Source organism: Culicoides brevitarsis, chromosome 2 (assembly GCF_036172545.1).
Source record: "Culicoides brevitarsis isolate CSIRO-B50_1 chromosome 2, AGI_CSIRO_Cbre_v1, whole genome shotgun sequence".
NCBI classification, from domain to species: domain Eukaryota; kingdom Metazoa; phylum Arthropoda; class Insecta; order Diptera; family Ceratopogonidae; genus Culicoides; species Culicoides brevitarsis.
This window is the reverse complement of record NC_087086.1, coordinates 5,228,475-5,244,837: the sequence shown is the minus strand read 5'-3', so window position 1 is coordinate 5,244,837 and position 16,363 is coordinate 5,228,475. Positions and strand designations below refer to the sequence as shown.

Below are 16,363 nucleotides of genomic sequence, written 5' to 3'. Positions count from 1 at the left end.
AAATTTTCCTTTATCTAAAAGACACTCAAAATGTTCATATCGCTAAATTTTCATATTACAACGTTACAAATACCTGAAAATAAACAAAAATAAAACAGAAGTAATCAAAAATTAACATAAATGTAATGCAAAATTTCTTTCGTATCCATTTCTTCATACAAATAACGACACGGAAAAGAAGATGAAAACAAATCTGAAGAGAATCTGTTTTGTTTTAACACATCACAGCTACAGCTCCGAACCGAAAAAAAGTAACACGAAACAATGTTTTGTTTTGTTTTTATGTTTGTTTGATTTATTATTATTGATATTTACACAACAACTTGTAGGTACATTATTTTAAACGGAATGATCGCAACACCTTCATTTCTTTTCTCACGCAAATTTTTTTTTCGGAATTTACCGAAGAAATTGCACACCCAAAGATATGTTCACATTTTTTCGATTTTTTTTTTTTGGCAAAAGAAAGGTCACTGAGTAGGGCACGGAAGAACGAAACAAAAATAAAACAAATGATGGACTGGTCTTTACTTAACGACGACTTCGTGCTTGATAAATTAATTTTTGTTGTTTTTTTAGCTTTCTTTTGGATCGACGATGTTTTGCTGATATTTGGAAGTGATACGAACGGAACACTTTTAACAATTTTGTGAGAGAAATGAAAATCGCTCGAAATGCTTCTTCGATCGGAAATCGGGTTTTAAAGTAGAGGAGAAGATTTTTTTGGCAGAATTTTGCATTAAATAAATGACGCGCGCGTTTTCGACACAAAAAGAAGAAAAAAGAGTTACATCAATATCGATTTCACTTTCGCATAATTCATTTTTCAATTTTTAACCAGCTTCTTCAATTTCTATTGTCATTCTTCCTTACATAAATTTATTTTGTATGTACGCGACGTATGAAGCGAAAAAAAAGCAAATAGCAATGACTTATGGTGTGAATAGTTAATGAACTTGAATTTTTTTCGCTGCAAACATAAACGACACACACGATTTTATGCTGTTGTTGTTGTTCGAAATGTCTCGATAAAATTTTTTTTACTGCCTTGTGACTTTTTTTATGGGTTTGACGTTCCTTTTATGATACGCGACTAATTTTGTTTTTATTTTTGAATTAAATTTTGCAATAATAAATTATTCAAATTTGAATGAGTTTTTTTTTAAATAATTTTGTGTCGGGAAAATTTTATAATTTTTTTTAATTTATTAAATTTAATTATTTAATTTAGTTTTATTAATTTAAAAATTTTTTTCATTTTTTTTTTGTAATTAAAACAAACCTCAATTTTTTTTTAAATTTTAACTTTAATAAATTTTAATTAAAAATTAAATTAAAATTAATCTAAAATTTAATCAATAAAAAATTATTCATAAAAAGTCAAAATATATATTTTTTTTAATAAATTGTTATATTAATTTATTTTAAAAAAATATAAACTTTTATTATTTTTTTAACATTTAACAAAAAAATATTTTATTTTATAAATTAACTAAAATTTTAAAAACTTTTTAAAAATTAATTAAAAAAATAAAAAAAAATAAAATAGAAAAAAATAAAATGTATATAAATTTTTATTATAAAAATTAATTGAATAGAATTAATTAAAAAAAAAAAAATTTAAAAATAAATAAAAAATTATTTTATAAAATAATTCAAATTTAAAAAAAAATTAAAAAAAAATAAATAAAAATTGTGAAAAATACAAAAAAAAATATTTAAATATTTATTATGAAAATTAATTGAATAAAATTAATTTAAAAAAAATTATTTTGTAAATTTATTCAAATTTTAAAAAATTTTATTAAAAAAAAATTATTAAAATTATTATTAATATTATTTTAAATTATTTTTAAAAATTATTTAAAAAAATAAAAAAAATTAAGAATAGAAAAAATTAAAATTTATTTAAATATTTAATATGAAAAAAATAAATTGAATAAAATAATTAAAAATATTAAATTAAATTAAATATTAAAAATATTTTTTTTTACAAATTTTTAAATTTTTCGACAAGTAACATAAATGCAATTCAAATTCCAATTCAACATAACAAAAAAAAAAAATCACGGAAATTCATTTCGCTTTCTTTCGTAATGTTAAAAAGTCTGTAAACAACACAAAAATATTTACATTGTGTTCATACTTTGTTTATGATTTTTTTTTATTTTTTTTTCTTCATAGAAATCATGACTTAATGTTAGCACTAACAAAATAATAATAAAATAAATAAAAACGTCCATTGAGTGAAATATTTGAATCAATAAATAAAAGTCTTTGAGTATTCAAAATAATTTATTCAAATGCATTTTTTTTCTTTGAATTGCGCGTGTTGAAGAAATTTTCAAATTGATTAAAAATTCTGCGAGTGAAGTCAAAATATTTGATGTACGATAACAGACAGCGCTATTGAATACTAATTTCAATTTTATTTTAAAAAGACTCAAGTTGTGCAATAAATTTAATTTTATTTATTTATTTAATTTTTTCCAAAAGAAATTACGGAACTATGCAACACTGACCATTGTTAACAAAAAAAAAAAAAAAAATTTCTAAAAAAAAAATTAATTTCACTTGTTTACCATTTTTTTTTCGAAAATTTTTAAAAATATTCCACAACGACTTAAATGTCAATGGAAATATTTTTGTGTTTATTGAATAAAATAAACGTACAGATCGAACGATTTGAAGGACTCTGCCGTCTCCATCGGCAATTGCATCTGCGGAGAGCGCGCGCACGAACAACGACGACGACGACGACGACATCAAAGTCCAATTAAATCTCAATCAAAAAATGAACACACACATTCATCGCTCTCGAGAGTCTCGCACGGAGAAGAAGAGATCGGCGGAGATTTTTTGTGTCCATACGACGTTTATTAAAGATGATAAGCAGCGTGTTCTGGAATTTCGAATAAATTCTGAGTTGAAGCTCAATTTAAATTTAGTTGCAATTGTGGATTTGACGCGGAACGAGAAACAGGAAAAAAATCTGAAAAAAACCAAAAAAATTGAGAATTTAAAAAAAAATTAAAATTAAAAAAAAGAGAGAAATAAAAAAAAAACAAAAAAAAATAAATTTTAAAAGCTGTACCTGTGATAAGTGAAAAAAAAATCAAATGTTTTAGTCAAAAAAAAAATTAAAAATTGAAAATTAAAAAAAAAAATACAGAAAAAAATGAAAAAATATATTTTTGGGTTAATCACATTTGTTTGTCTCACATTTCAAAATGTCAAAGGTAATTGTCTCAATATGTCAATAATTTTAATTTTTTTTTTCGTAAAAAAAAAATCGGGAGTTGCTATAACAGTGAAAAAAATACTACGACATTCGTTATCAGTTTGCAGTCATTCTGTCTAGCTCAGTTTCAGTTTTTCTTCTCATTCGGAATTTTTTGTCGTAACGCGCAAAGGGGCGTTTTACGGGTTATCGCACTGCAACATCAGAAAACCACGTTTCCAGGGTATCAACGTGACACTATTTCCTTTTAATTCTTTTTTTTTTCATTTTTTGTTTTTGTTTATTTGCCATTCAGACCTATAAAATTTTATTTATTTACGAATTTTTTGTTGTTTCGACTCAAAAGCGGGTTATCAGGTGATTCGTTGTCCTTGAAATCCTTCCTGATGTGTCTCGAAAAAAATATTAAAAAATACCACGCGTCTCCATCGCACACATCTCGCCAAGTAATTGCTTGATTAGCTCAATTGACGCTATTATTAGTTCTGTTTCAGCGTAAAGTGTCGCGTCAATTGAAGAAAAAGTCGTAAATAAAAGTGACACTAGCCGCGTTTTTTTCTCGCGCTCCGAAACAGGAACACGCCGAAAAGTATTTATGCTAAAGATGCGCAAAATGCTCGATGATTGTCAAGGGCGATAGAGCAATAACCTACAAAAAATGTGTGCGCGGGCTCGATTACAAGTGTCTAAAATCCTAACAAAATTTTTTTTTTTTGTTAATAAAAAAATAAAAATAAAAAAAAAATGTTATCAACGCACACTTGTTCTCATAATTTGTCATCATTGTCGTCGTAGTCGACAACTTCCCAACACACAGGCCGAGATGACAAGCAACCGCATTAATCCGGTTTAAAGAATTTAAATAAAGAATGAAGTGAATGAGAAATGTGAATGAATCCGGGTAAATTGCGAGAATATTTTAAAAGATTCTCATGAAATGCAAAAAAAAATTACTTGAAAAAAGGGGTTTCTCCCATTTCGTTTGTTTGTGCGGTGTGTTAGTATTAGTGACGACGACAAATAAGAGTTTGAGTTAACATAATTTTTTTTTTGTAGATTAGTAGATCATGTGCGTCATGTTACACGTTTTTGTGATAATCTTAGAACACTATGTAGAGTTTATGTTTGCAAAAAAACGTTTCCGGGTCTATTTTTAATGTTTTATGTCTTTTAATGGAATTTTACTACGTTTGATTTCGAGAAAATAATAATTTTTATGGAGATTATTTCAAAAATTCCTTTTTTTAAAATAAAACTAAATTTTTAATAATTTTTGCTTGGTTTAGATTAATTAGAATGTTTTTTAGTTTTGTGTGTAAAAATATTTTGCAGCTCCTAAAAAGAAAAAAAAATTAAAATAAATAATAAAATAATTTAATAATCAATAAATAATAATACAAAACTTTAAAATATTTTTTTTAGCTTGCGAAAAAATTTTAATTTTTAGTTAATTATTTTTTTCAAATTATTTTATTTTTTTTTTTTAATTAAATTTATTTTTTAATTTTATTTTATTTTTTTTTTTTTTTTTATTTTGTTAATTTTAAAAATTTTAAAGTCATTTCATAGTTTAATAATTTTTGAAAATTTTCTCAAAAAATTACCAAAGCTGAATAAAATTTAAAAATTAAAATTTAAAAAAAATTAAATTAAAATTTAATTAATAAATGTTCAAAAGTTAAAATGAAAAAAACGATAAATTTTTTCTCTGTACTCCTGAATTTTTTAAATTTTTTCGTTAAATTTTTATAATTTCGAATATTATTTTACAAAATTTAAAAATTTTCGAATATTTTTTTCTTCACATATTTTTATAAAAGAATTTAGTAAATTTTCGAAAATATCTTTACTAAAATTATTTTTCATAATTTTTATATTTTTGAAATATTTTTCAAATAAAAAATAAAATACTTATCAAATTAATAAGAAAAAAAATTTCATTTATTTGTTTATTTTAAAATTACTTTTTATAAAATACTTATTTTAAATAAAATTTCAGTATTAAACATTTTTTTTTTAATTTTTTGGTAATTAAATTATTTGTTAAAAAATATTTCAGAAAAAAATCCTAATTATCTTTATAAATTTTAGAAATTCAGCTAAAGAAAATTCTTAAATTCTCAAATAATTTCCTTTAATTTTTTTAAAAAAATATATTTTTAATAATTAAAAAAAATAATAATATTAATAATTTGATAAAAATATTTTTTTTTCATTAAAAAAAAAATTATAGAATTTAATGAAAAGATATTACAAAAAATTTAAGTTAAAAAAAATTTTCGATTTAAAAAAATATTTATCTTACCAAAAATATCTAATTTTCGATTTTTTCTCGTTTCAGCTACAAACTGTGTACTTCCATTAAAGCCAAACTACTCCTTTTTCGCTCCCCTGATCTTCACAAAGAACGGCACGTTGATCGACACGGAAAATGTGAGTCCGAATCACGAAGATATCGCTCTCGAAGCGGGTCAAGAAGTCTTACTCTCGTGCGCCCCCAGCTACTTTAAGCACTTTTCCGCCGACAAAACGCTCTCCGCGACCTGCAAAGAGGAAACAAATCTATGTAAGTTGTCGCATTTTTTCTGCAAGTTCTCGTCTCATTGATAACAGAATTTCTCTAAAAATAGTGGTTCAAGATGCTGAGAAAGATTTTACATCTGATCTGTCATGTGGCGTTCGAAGCATCGAAGAAATAATAACACCTGTTAATGGTTGTCCTTCTAATTGTAGATCCATTGAATATGGCTATGCGAATCCGATTGCGGGCAAGTCATACGTGCTCGGCGAGGTGTGCATGAACGTGAAGACGGGCCGAATGCTTTTTGTGCACACGCGACTTCGCAAAGATGGCACGCACACCGACGTCGACAAAGTAGCGCTCAAAGTGCGCGGACCAAATTACTTCCATCAGGAGCATCCGACGACATATTACAAAATTGAACTCATGAAGGCATTGCGCTTGGATGACTTGAATGCGATGTACAAATCGATGTTTGGACCCAAAAATATCCCGTTGATCAGCACGAAACGCTATGTGGCAGCGAATATGCTCACGAACAAGCAATATTTGCCCGTGACGAAACTCGCCTGGAATTACGCCATCGTCAATGACGAAGAGCATCTCGAGAACTACGATTCGTTGCAAGAAGACATTATGGCACTCCAAGTCGAAAATTTGGAAGTTTATACGGGAAGTTCGGGAACTCTTTCGTGGAAAGCCCAAAATGGCGATCAAGTCGAAGTTTTTCTGAAAACCAACAAATTCCCCGTGCCCAAGTATTTATGGACTGTCGTCAAATCCGGACAAAAAGTCGTCGCTTTTGCCATTTTGAACAAAAATAACGTCTCTGACCGCGATCTGCAAAAAGATTCTTTCTGCTCGAGCAAATGCGAAGAAATCTCATGGATCAAAAATCTCAAAGCCGAGAAGCAATACAAGAAACTCGAACACGGCTACGTGCTTTGCTGCGAATTTAACGAATTCAAGAGGACAATTACGGAAATGCCAAATATTTCAGGAACGTTAGAATTATTTACCTAAAAAAAACCTGAAAAAATTCAGAATAAAAAAATTGAGCAAAAAAAAAATAAAAGGCGGCTAATTTAAAAATTGCGGTGCAAATTTTTAAGAAGCAGTGCTTAATAAATAAATATTAATAAAATAAAAAAAAAAATTTTATGTATCTGTAGAACTATCGCGTATCGCGCGTAGTAGATGCAAAAAAAAACCAAACAAAAGAATGTAAAGTAGAATAAAATGAAGAATGATTTTCCAAGAAAAAAAAACGACTTTAATTTAATTTCACACACAAATCTCAATAAACTTCACCTCCATTAAGGACAAATTGCCACACCTCCAAAAGCGTCATCCGAATCGTCATCGTTTTAATTCTGTTTCTGAGTCAGACGATGAATTGATCTATTTATAAAGAAGAGTAAGTTGAATGAAAAAAATTAGAGTTAACCCTTTAAACAACATATTTTATTAGCTTTTATAACGTCTTATTTTCTAATTTTTCTTTCGTCGCGATAATTTTTAATAATAATATTTTTTTATTTATTTATTTTTTAGGGATACTTAAAGAACTACAAACTATTTGTTGTACGAGATGAACGACATCAATCTTTAATTTTTTGTTTGAGCAACATGCGAGAGATTGATGATTAACACTGTGAGACGATTTTTGAGAGAAATTTATTTTAATTTAATTTTTTTTTTGAAAAGATGTAAATTTTGTATTTAAGTTTAAGCGCACTCTTTTAGGCCCAAAAGTTTTTAATATTTTTTTTAATAAGGTTTTAATTCATTTCCAAAAGTTTCAAATTTTCATCTGAATTTTTTGAATAATAATTTTTTCTCTAATTAATTTAATAAAAATTTTAAATTTTATTGATTTATTTTTTTTAATTCATAAATATTTTTTTAACTTGTATTTTATTTTTTTTTTTAATTTTCTTTTTGCAAATTTTTTAGAAAATAATATTTTATTAATAATTATGTTTCATGAAATTTTTAAAAAATTTTAAATAATGACTTTATTAATATATTAATTTAAAAAAAAATATTTAGAAGAATATATTCTAAAAATTAATAATTTTAATAATTTAAAAAATATACCTAACATAATTTTAAAAATTATTATTTTTTTTTATATACCTATTGCATTTTTATCATTTTTAAGCAACTATGTATATAAAAAAATATTTTATATAATTTTTAAATTCAAAAAGATGAAAATAATTTTTCTTAAATATTTATTATTATAATAATTATAATTATAATTTTTAAATAATTCAATTTTTAAATAAAATCTTTTTTTTTTTTTTTGAAAAACAAATAAAGAAAATATATAAAGTGAATAATTTTCAACAATTATATTTTTCTATTTTATTTTATTTATTTATTATTTTTTTTGGTGAATAATTTAAAGCAATTTTGAATTAATTACCTAAATAATATTTGTTAATTTTAAAATTAATATTTAAAAAAAATATTTTCTTTGTTTTAAATTTAAAACTTATATAAAATATTGAAAAAAATAATCATTTTTAAAATTTAAATCTTTATAATTTTTTTACAAATTCAATTTTAATTTATTTTTTAGAGTAAAATATTGTTATTTTTTAACAAAATGACGAAAAATAAAAAAAAAATATTTTTTTAAATAAAATAGGTTCAGTTTTTTTTTTAAATATTTAAAGTGAATTAAAAATTTTAACAATCAGATATTTTTTAATTTTTTTATTTTTTTAATTAAAATAAAATTAAAAACAATTACTTTGAAATGATAGTTTTTTTAATACAATATTTAAATTTTAAAATTAATAAAAAAAAACATTTTATAGAAATGTAAAAAAAAATCAAATTAAAATAAATACATTTTAAACTTTTTTTAGAATTTAAAATTATTTTTTAAATTAATTATTTGGATGTTAAAAATTAAAAAGAAAAAATTAATAAATTTATCTCAAAAATCATCTTTCAGTGTAATTAACATGTCTTTATTCAACATTTTTTCCTATTCAAATATTTTTATTTATTTATTTAATTAATATTACTTGAATTTAGCTCATTTGTCTTTATTTTTTTTTGTTCTGATTGATATGCAATATATTTTAACTACGTATATTTTTTTAATATCATTATTTTTTATAGTACTTTTCTTTTATTTTTTTCTTTTATTACGAAAGCAACAGGTCCACGCACACAAGATTTTATTCCTAAAAATATTGCCTCTGTGTATAGTTTTTTATTAGTTTTTAGTCTTTTATTTTTTTTTTAGGTAAAAGTATTTTTTTTAGTAAGAATGAAGTTTCGTGAACTTCAGCATAGACATTTATTCAATAATAATAGTATTTTGGAAAGTTTTGGGTAGTTAATAAGTTTAAACATTTAAAAAGTTAATTTTTTGGAGGGAGGATCACGGTAAATAAGGTTCAATTAGTTTAAGACGTTGCCTTAAGTTTATCGGTGGTTCCTGATTCTTCTGTTGTTGTGTTTTGTTGTGTGTTTGTTTCGGCACTTTTGTTGTCGTCGTCATTTGTTTCCGTTTTTTCATCCGTTTTTGTGTCATATTCGTGAATGGCGATGTGATAAAGGTGTTTTTCCGTTTCCGTGAGGGGTTGCGGTGCCTTCGACAAGTGATCTTTTCCTTCGAATCCCTTGGGGAATGCGATAACGTCCCGAATTGAGTCTGTATTGCACATAATTGCGAGTAACCTGTCGATTCCGAGGGCAATTCCGCCATGCGGGGGACATCCGCTTCTCAATGCTTCCAACATGTGATTAAATTCCGTGACATCCAACTTGAGCAAATCACTTAAAATGGTCCGTTGTAAGTTCGCGTCGTGAATCCGAATCGATCCGCCGCCAATTTCTTGCCCATTTAGCACCAAATCGTAGGCGAGAGAACGAATTTTCGTGAGATCTTTGCGTGTTTCCAATAAATGCATGTCATCCGGATGCGGCGCTGTGAACGGATGATGAACCGTCTCAAGACTTCCTTCTTTTCCGCCTTCACTGAATAGCGGGAAGTCAATTACCCAGCAAAGCGTGAACGAAGTGTCGGGCGTATAAATGCCGCGAATTTCCATGTTTTGTCGTGTAGCGACCCGAACTCGTCCCATCATGAGTTGCGATTGTTCCTTGTCGCCATAAGCGAACATCAGCAGATCATTTGGCTCGAGATGCAAATCAGCTGCTAAGGATTTCATCACTTCGGGTCCCAATAATCGCACGAGACCTCCTTCGATCCATTGCGCGACATCCGGCACGACTTTTGACGTCACAAATTTCGTTTTGGGGAGTTGTTTCGCCATTTTGTTCAAATTTTCCTTCAATAAATGCGGAAATGCGCTGTGCGGACTCTTAATAACGATCGCAGAAGCGCCAAAATTTTTATGTCCCTCTTTGAGACTTTCGTTATTATCGAATGCTTTTGTGATATCTGTTAATTTCATGGCAAATCGAATGTCAGGCTTGTCTGTTCCGTATTCTGACATCGCCTGTTCGTACGTGAGACGCGGAAAAGGTGTATTTAAGACGCCACAATGCTCGGGCCAGCAATGAACAAGTACGTTTTCAATGAGATCCATAATTTTGCCGCGATCGCTGAAGGACAGTTCAAGGTCAAGTTGCGTAAATTCAGGTTGACGATCGGGACGTGTTGCTTCGTCACGATAACATCGCGCAATTTGAAAATATCGATCAATAGCGCCAACCATTAACATCTGCTTGAGCTGTTGCGGGCTCTGAACCAGGGAATAAAACAATCCAGGCATCTGTGATGGCACAACGAATTCTTGAGCGCCCCCTGGCGTTCGACGAAACAACGTCGGGGTCTCGACTTCGACAAATCCCGCGTAATTTATCAAAAATTCCCGCATTCGCATCAAAACTTTCGATCGTGTCCTCAGATTTCGTTGCATATCGGCGAATCGCAGGTCAATATAGCGATATTCGAGTCTCAGAGGCTCCTTTGCTCGATTGTGATCCCGCACCTCGATTGGAAGTTTGGATTTGGCTTTGTTCAAAATTTTCAAATCACTTAAAATGACTTCGATACCGCCCGTTGCCATCGTTTCGTTACGCATTCCCGGCGGACGACCCATTACGGTGCCCGTTACTTGCAAAATACTCTCAAAAGGAATAGTCTCGATGCGCCATTTATCGCCCGTGTCATCAGGCAACATGATTTGCGTGCATCCGTAACCATCGCGAAGCGTAAAAAACTTTCGCATTCGTTCGAATTCAAGCCAACCACAGAGCGTAACTTCTTTTCCGATGTCTTTGTCGCCTAATTCGCCGCAAGTATGTGTTCGTATCGTAAAATTGTTGACTTTGGGGGATGCTGGTGCTTTAGGAGACCTTGTGCTTGATGATACGGAAGACGATTCGCCAGTTTGGGATGAAGCGCCGTTCTCGGAATTGTCATTGGCGACTTCCATTGCTTCATTTTCCTGATTTTGCGGTAAAATTGGACCATCATAGGCTTCTTCAGGATCGAGAACGGTGAAATGTTCGACTAAAACCTCAATATCGCCCGTTTCGAAAGCGGTATTTTTGTTACTTGAAGGTCTCGAGACGACATAACCTTTTACCAAAACGAACGATTCGGCAGTTAACGCAGCAACACTTTGTTTTATCGCCGCATTTTCGTTATCGATCACAATTTGAGTTTGTCCGTAGCCGTCTCGTAGATGCAGGAATTTCCCGTGTTTTTTTCTGTCGATCCAGCCAACGAGCGTCACTTGTTTGCCGACATCAGCTAATCGAAGCTCGCCGCAAGTCGTTAAGCGATTATTTAAACGATCCAAAAGTCCCTTGGATCCGTTAATTTTTTTAAATTCGATGCTTGTGACAGTTCGCGATGCTGCTGCGGATGATGTGCAATAATTTCTGCGTTGATTCACGCCATTTGTCTCGTTATCCATCGGGTAATCGACGTCACGGATGTCTTCGACGTGCAACTCGACACTTCCAGTTGGGATGGATTTGTTTGGTTTCAAGCGCGAACGAACAATTCCGTATGCCGTGATGTAACTGTCAATCGGGATCGATTGAAACATGCGTAAAATGCGGGGATTTTCGTCGTCAGCAACGAGTTGAGCGATGCCACGACTGTCGCGGATCTCCAAAAAGCGCCCGAGACGAGCTTTGACGATGCGCCCTCGAAGTCGAACGAAGTTGCCGAGAAATCCTTCCCATAAGTCGCCGCATTTGACACTCAAGGGCTCCGGCGGAGGAGGCGGCGGGAAGAAATTCATGTTGTACGACGTTCGTTGTCGTTTGTTGATGCCTAAAATGGTAAGAAAAAAAATTTTAATACAAACCAAACTAATTTATTAAAATTATGATAAAAAAAAATTATTTTTTTATTTTTTTTTGAAATATTAAAATTCTTTAATTCAACAAAAAAAATTAAATTAAAAATTAAAATATTTCTTCCAAAAAATTATAAAATTTTCATAAACTTATTTTTATATTTTTATAAATTAATTTTTAAATTTGATTTATTTTTTTAATTATTTTAATAAAACTTTTAAATTAATTTTTAATTATTTTTGTAATAATTTTTTTAAATTAATTTTTAAAAATTATTTTTCTAATTTTCTAATTATTTTTTATAAATAATAAAATTATTAATTTAATTTAATTTATTTTATTATTTTTTAATTTTGATTAATTTTATTAATTTTTTTTTATTAATTAATTTTTACTCAATGAAAAATAATCAATTTTCCAAAGAAATTTTTTTAAATTTTAAAATTAATTTTTTTTTTTATTTTTTTATTTTTTAAATTAAATTAATTAATTTTTTAATTAAATTATTTATTTTTAATAATTTTACTAATTTATTTTTTTTTTATTATTTTAAGAAAATTTTTTTGAAATATTAAAATTTAAATACCAAAATATACAAAATCTTAAGAAATTTTTAAGGAAATATTTTTTTTTTCACATAAAAAGACACTCGATATTCAATATTCTTGGCTTCCTAATGTTTAGAAATTCTAAAAATTCATATAAAAATTTTTTAAAAATTAAATTTTATTTTTTTGTGAATATTTTATTATGTTCTTATATCTTTCAAATGAAAAAAACACCAAATTTGATCAAAAAAAAAATAAAAATAATTTTTTTTTCGAGCTAAAAAATGTAAAAAAAATATTAAAATTTCTTACCATGCATATTTGAAGCAAAACCGTCACTCGCTGGTTCCAATAAACGACTAACAGTTTTTTCGTTGTATTTTTCGTTATTCCTTAACTGCAAAAAAAAAAAAGAAAGAAAATTACGAATAATTATTATGAGCCACGGAAATGACCAAAATGAAAGAAATTAAATTGATTCTGATCACAGAACGGTATGAAAACGAAGCGCAATTAAGGCAGCAGCTTTTGAATAATCACTCATAAATAAATGAACATGAACTTGTTTAGTCCTAATCCCCCTCCGTTTTTTTCTTTTTCGTCGACGTTAGGATGTCCTTTTGCCTCCTTTGCCTCGTTAAAAGGTGAAAAATTTTCCCTTCTCCGAAAAAACGAAAAAAAAAAAATTATCACAAATTCACGATCAAATTTTAATAATAAACAAGAGCAACGACTATTTTGTGCCTTAAAGAGCCACAAATTAATTCAATAAGCACACGCAAGTCCCCCCGACTGCCGAAAAAAGCAAACAATTGCATGTTGATTAAGCGATTAAATCTGTATCTCATTACAAAACATGAACAAAAACACACATAAAAATTGCATAACTTATGTTGTCACTTTTTATGAAAAGCACCGAAAAATTATTTTTCACGAAATTTACGCAAAATTGCGGCTTTTCGATGAAGGGTGAAGCATGAACGGAGCATTTTAGAGCCAAACACATGGAAAAATACAAAACAAAAATAAATTAAAAATAATGAAAAATACCGATAAGATGCCAAAATTTCCTTCAGAACGACAAAAGCTCAAAATTGTACGTCTACTTGCTACTTTACACAACAATCCGTTCATGTTAAAACTCGCGTACAGTCGATCGATGAAGAGGCCGAAGAATCCGGTAAATTAAGATTTTTTAAAAGGAATTATTAGAAAAACATTTACTTTTTACTGTTTCGCTGTTTTTCTCTTGAGTTTTCTTGCACAGACTTTGACAGTTTTAGGGGGCGAACAAGTAACTTTTATGAAAAATTTGACAGATTGATTTTTATTGCTTACAAAAAAAAATTTTTCAATAAAAATTATTTAAAATTTAGTTAAAAAATAAAATTTTGATGAAAAAAATTTAAATTTTTAAATATTTTTGGTTAAAAAATTAAATTTTAATTCATAAAAACCTGTTTTAATGTTTTTATGCAAGAAAATTTCACTTTGGGATCAATTTTCAATGAAAAATAAATAAATTTTTATTTTTTCAATGATTTTTTATAAAAATTTAATTTTTAATTTTGATTTTTATTAATTTTTATTTCATAAAAATTATTTTTCAGTCGAAAAAATTCAAGAAAATAAAAAAAAATTAAATTTAGCGGTAAATTTTCGTTCAACGTCATTAATGAACGACGCCCATTTTGACATTTCAAGAGTAAATAAAAACACGAAACACGTTTATTTACATCGCGCAACATTTTTCTCCTAATTTTATTCGATTTTTGTAAGTTTTTTCAACAATTTTGTAATTAAAATTTATTTCAAAGTTAAATTTTCTTTCAGTTTTAATCGAAAATGTCAAAGAAACGAACAATCAACGATCAAATCGTTGAAGTATTGAAGCCAAAAGAATCCATAGACCCCGAAGATGTCGTCTACGATGAGAATACGGTACCTAAAATAAGCGCTTTTGACGAAAATGACTACGAAGATGCAGGAAAATCCATCATTAGCGAGTTTCGGAAGCGAAATGCTGCTGTGGATTTAGCAAAAACGGATAAAAAATATCAAGGCGAAGTCGTTTCGCGAGCAGATTTGGATAAATTCATGGATTCGAGTGAAGAGGAAGACGACGAAGGGAGCGATGATGATGGGAAATATGCGACAGACACGGATGACGACGAGGAATTGAACGAAAATGACTCGGAAGAGGAGGAAAATGAAGAAGAAGAGGAAGAAAATGACGAAAATGAGGAAGATGAAAGTCAAGAAGAAGAAGAAAATTCGGAAGAAGAAGAATTGAAGGTTGATACAAGTCAAATTTTACGCCCCGAAGCACAAGGAGAGAAAATTCGTCAAGGAAAAGCTGTCAAAGTTCAACTTCAGCTGTGGGAAAAAATGTTAGAAATGCGAATCAAGTCACAAAAGTTACTTTCTTTAGCAAATAGTTTGCCTTTTGGTGACGTTTTTGACAAATTAAGCTCCAACGAGGAATTTTCTGAAGCAATTTCATCAACAACTGACCGTCTCTTGACTCTTCTTGACAAAAATCGGGAGTTACAACGAACTTTAGTGAAGCAATTCCCCGAATCGAAGGAAATTTCGACTGAAAAAGCATCGCGCAAGCGAAAATTGAAGCCAAATGACACTTTGGAAGCCAAAAGAGCTCATCTCGACTCTTTATGGGATGATATCAACCAGTTTACGACAAATTACACGCCTTACCGCAACTCCGTTATCCAAAAATGGCATGATCGAACGAAAATTGCCGCAAATGTGAAATCCCTCAAAAACATGGAAAGTCAAAGTATCGTGCAAAAAATCGACAATATCCTCCTGAATCGCAACGAACTCATCAGAAAAACTCAAATTTATCGCGGCGGTTATGAAATTGTCGGGCATCCATTGGAACAACCCTCCATCGATGTCGCTGCTCAAAATTCAGAAATTCCCGCGGATGACGAGGCAACGACGCAAAATGATCCGTTTGGCATCCCCGTGAAGAAAGATACGAACGTTTATGTCTCCGAAATTTATGACGACTCGGATTTTTATCATCAGTTGTTGCGAGAATTGATTGAATTTAAAACAAGTACGTCGAGCAATCCGCAAGAACTTGAGCAGAAATATCAGGAATTGCATCAGCTGAGGAATAAAATGAAGAAAACTGTCGATACAAGAGCGTCAAAGGGCAGGAAAATACGTTATGTGGTTCATAATAAATTGGTTAACTTTATGGCGCCGGTAGCTTCGGATTCGTGGACTGAAGAAGCGAAAACTGAATTGTATAATTCGTTGTTTGATAAGTTGATGACGCAAGCAAATGAAATGGATGAAAAGTTTATTGTTGCGTAAAAGAGGAGAAAAAATTGTAAATATCTGAAAGAAAAATATTAAAAATAAATAAAATTTTTATTAAATTTAAATTTTATTTGAGTTTTATTTCCGAAAAAATTAATTAAATTTTAATTTTTAAAAATTTTACAGAAATTTTATTTATTTATTTTTTTTTTAATTTTTTAAAATTTATTTTAATTTTTTTTAAATATTTTACAAAAATTCATGAAGAAAATTATTTGGAAAGAATTTTTAATTTATTAATTAAAAAAAATTATCTCTAAAACATTAATTTAAAATTAAATTCTAAAAAAAATTTTATATTAACAAAAATAAAAATAAAACAAATAATTAAATAATTTATATTAAATTAAAAAATAAATATAAAATAAATAAATTAAATATATTTTTATTAAATTA

At 28.4% G+C, this 16,363-nt stretch overlaps 3 protein-coding genes across 4 annotated transcripts; 2 read left to right on the top strand and 1 right to left on the bottom strand.

Moving 5' to 3' along the window:
• The first annotated feature begins 2,962 nt into the window (after window positions 1–2,962).
• Window positions 2,963–7,025, top strand: LOC134829372 (uncharacterized). Its single transcript, XM_063842423.1, has 3 exons — window positions 2,963–3,239; window positions 5,583–5,807; window positions 5,872–7,025. Exons 1-3 carry the CDS (start codon window positions 3,179–3,181, stop codon window positions 6,783–6,785), a joined length of 1,200 nt encoding a protein of 399 aa, XP_063698493.1. The 5' UTR covers window positions 2,963–3,178; the 3' UTR covers window positions 6,786–7,025.
• Window positions 7,026–8,879: 1,854 nt separating this feature from the next.
• On the bottom strand, window positions 8,880–13,870 carry LOC134832544 (aspartate--tRNA ligase, mitochondrial). Its single transcript, XM_063846604.1, has 3 exons — window positions 13,667–13,870; window positions 12,929–13,013; window positions 8,880–12,042 (listed from the first exon to the last, which is right to left on the bottom strand). Exons 1-3 carry the CDS (start codon window positions 13,748–13,750, stop codon window positions 9,191–9,193), a joined length of 3,021 nt encoding a protein of 1,006 aa, XP_063702674.1. The 5' UTR covers window positions 13,751–13,870; the 3' UTR covers window positions 8,880–9,190.
• A 454-nt stretch (window positions 13,871–14,324) lies between these two features.
• On the top strand, window positions 14,325–16,037 carry LOC134832545 (protein Aatf). Of its 2 annotated transcripts, none has more exons than XM_063846605.1 (2): window positions 14,325–14,390; window positions 14,450–16,037. In XM_063846605.1, the coding sequence occupies exon 2, from the start codon at window positions 14,462–14,464 to the stop codon at window positions 15,959–15,961; it is 1,500 nt and encodes a 499-aa protein (XP_063702675.1). In that variant the 5' UTR covers window positions 14,325–14,390; window positions 14,450–14,461; the 3' UTR covers window positions 15,962–16,037. The 2 variants fall into 2 exon arrangements, with proteins under 2 accessions (XP_063702675.1, XP_063702676.1); XM_063846606.1 differs by having other exon boundaries at window positions 14,376–14,394.
• The last annotated feature ends 326 nt before the right edge of the window (window positions 16,038–16,363 follow it).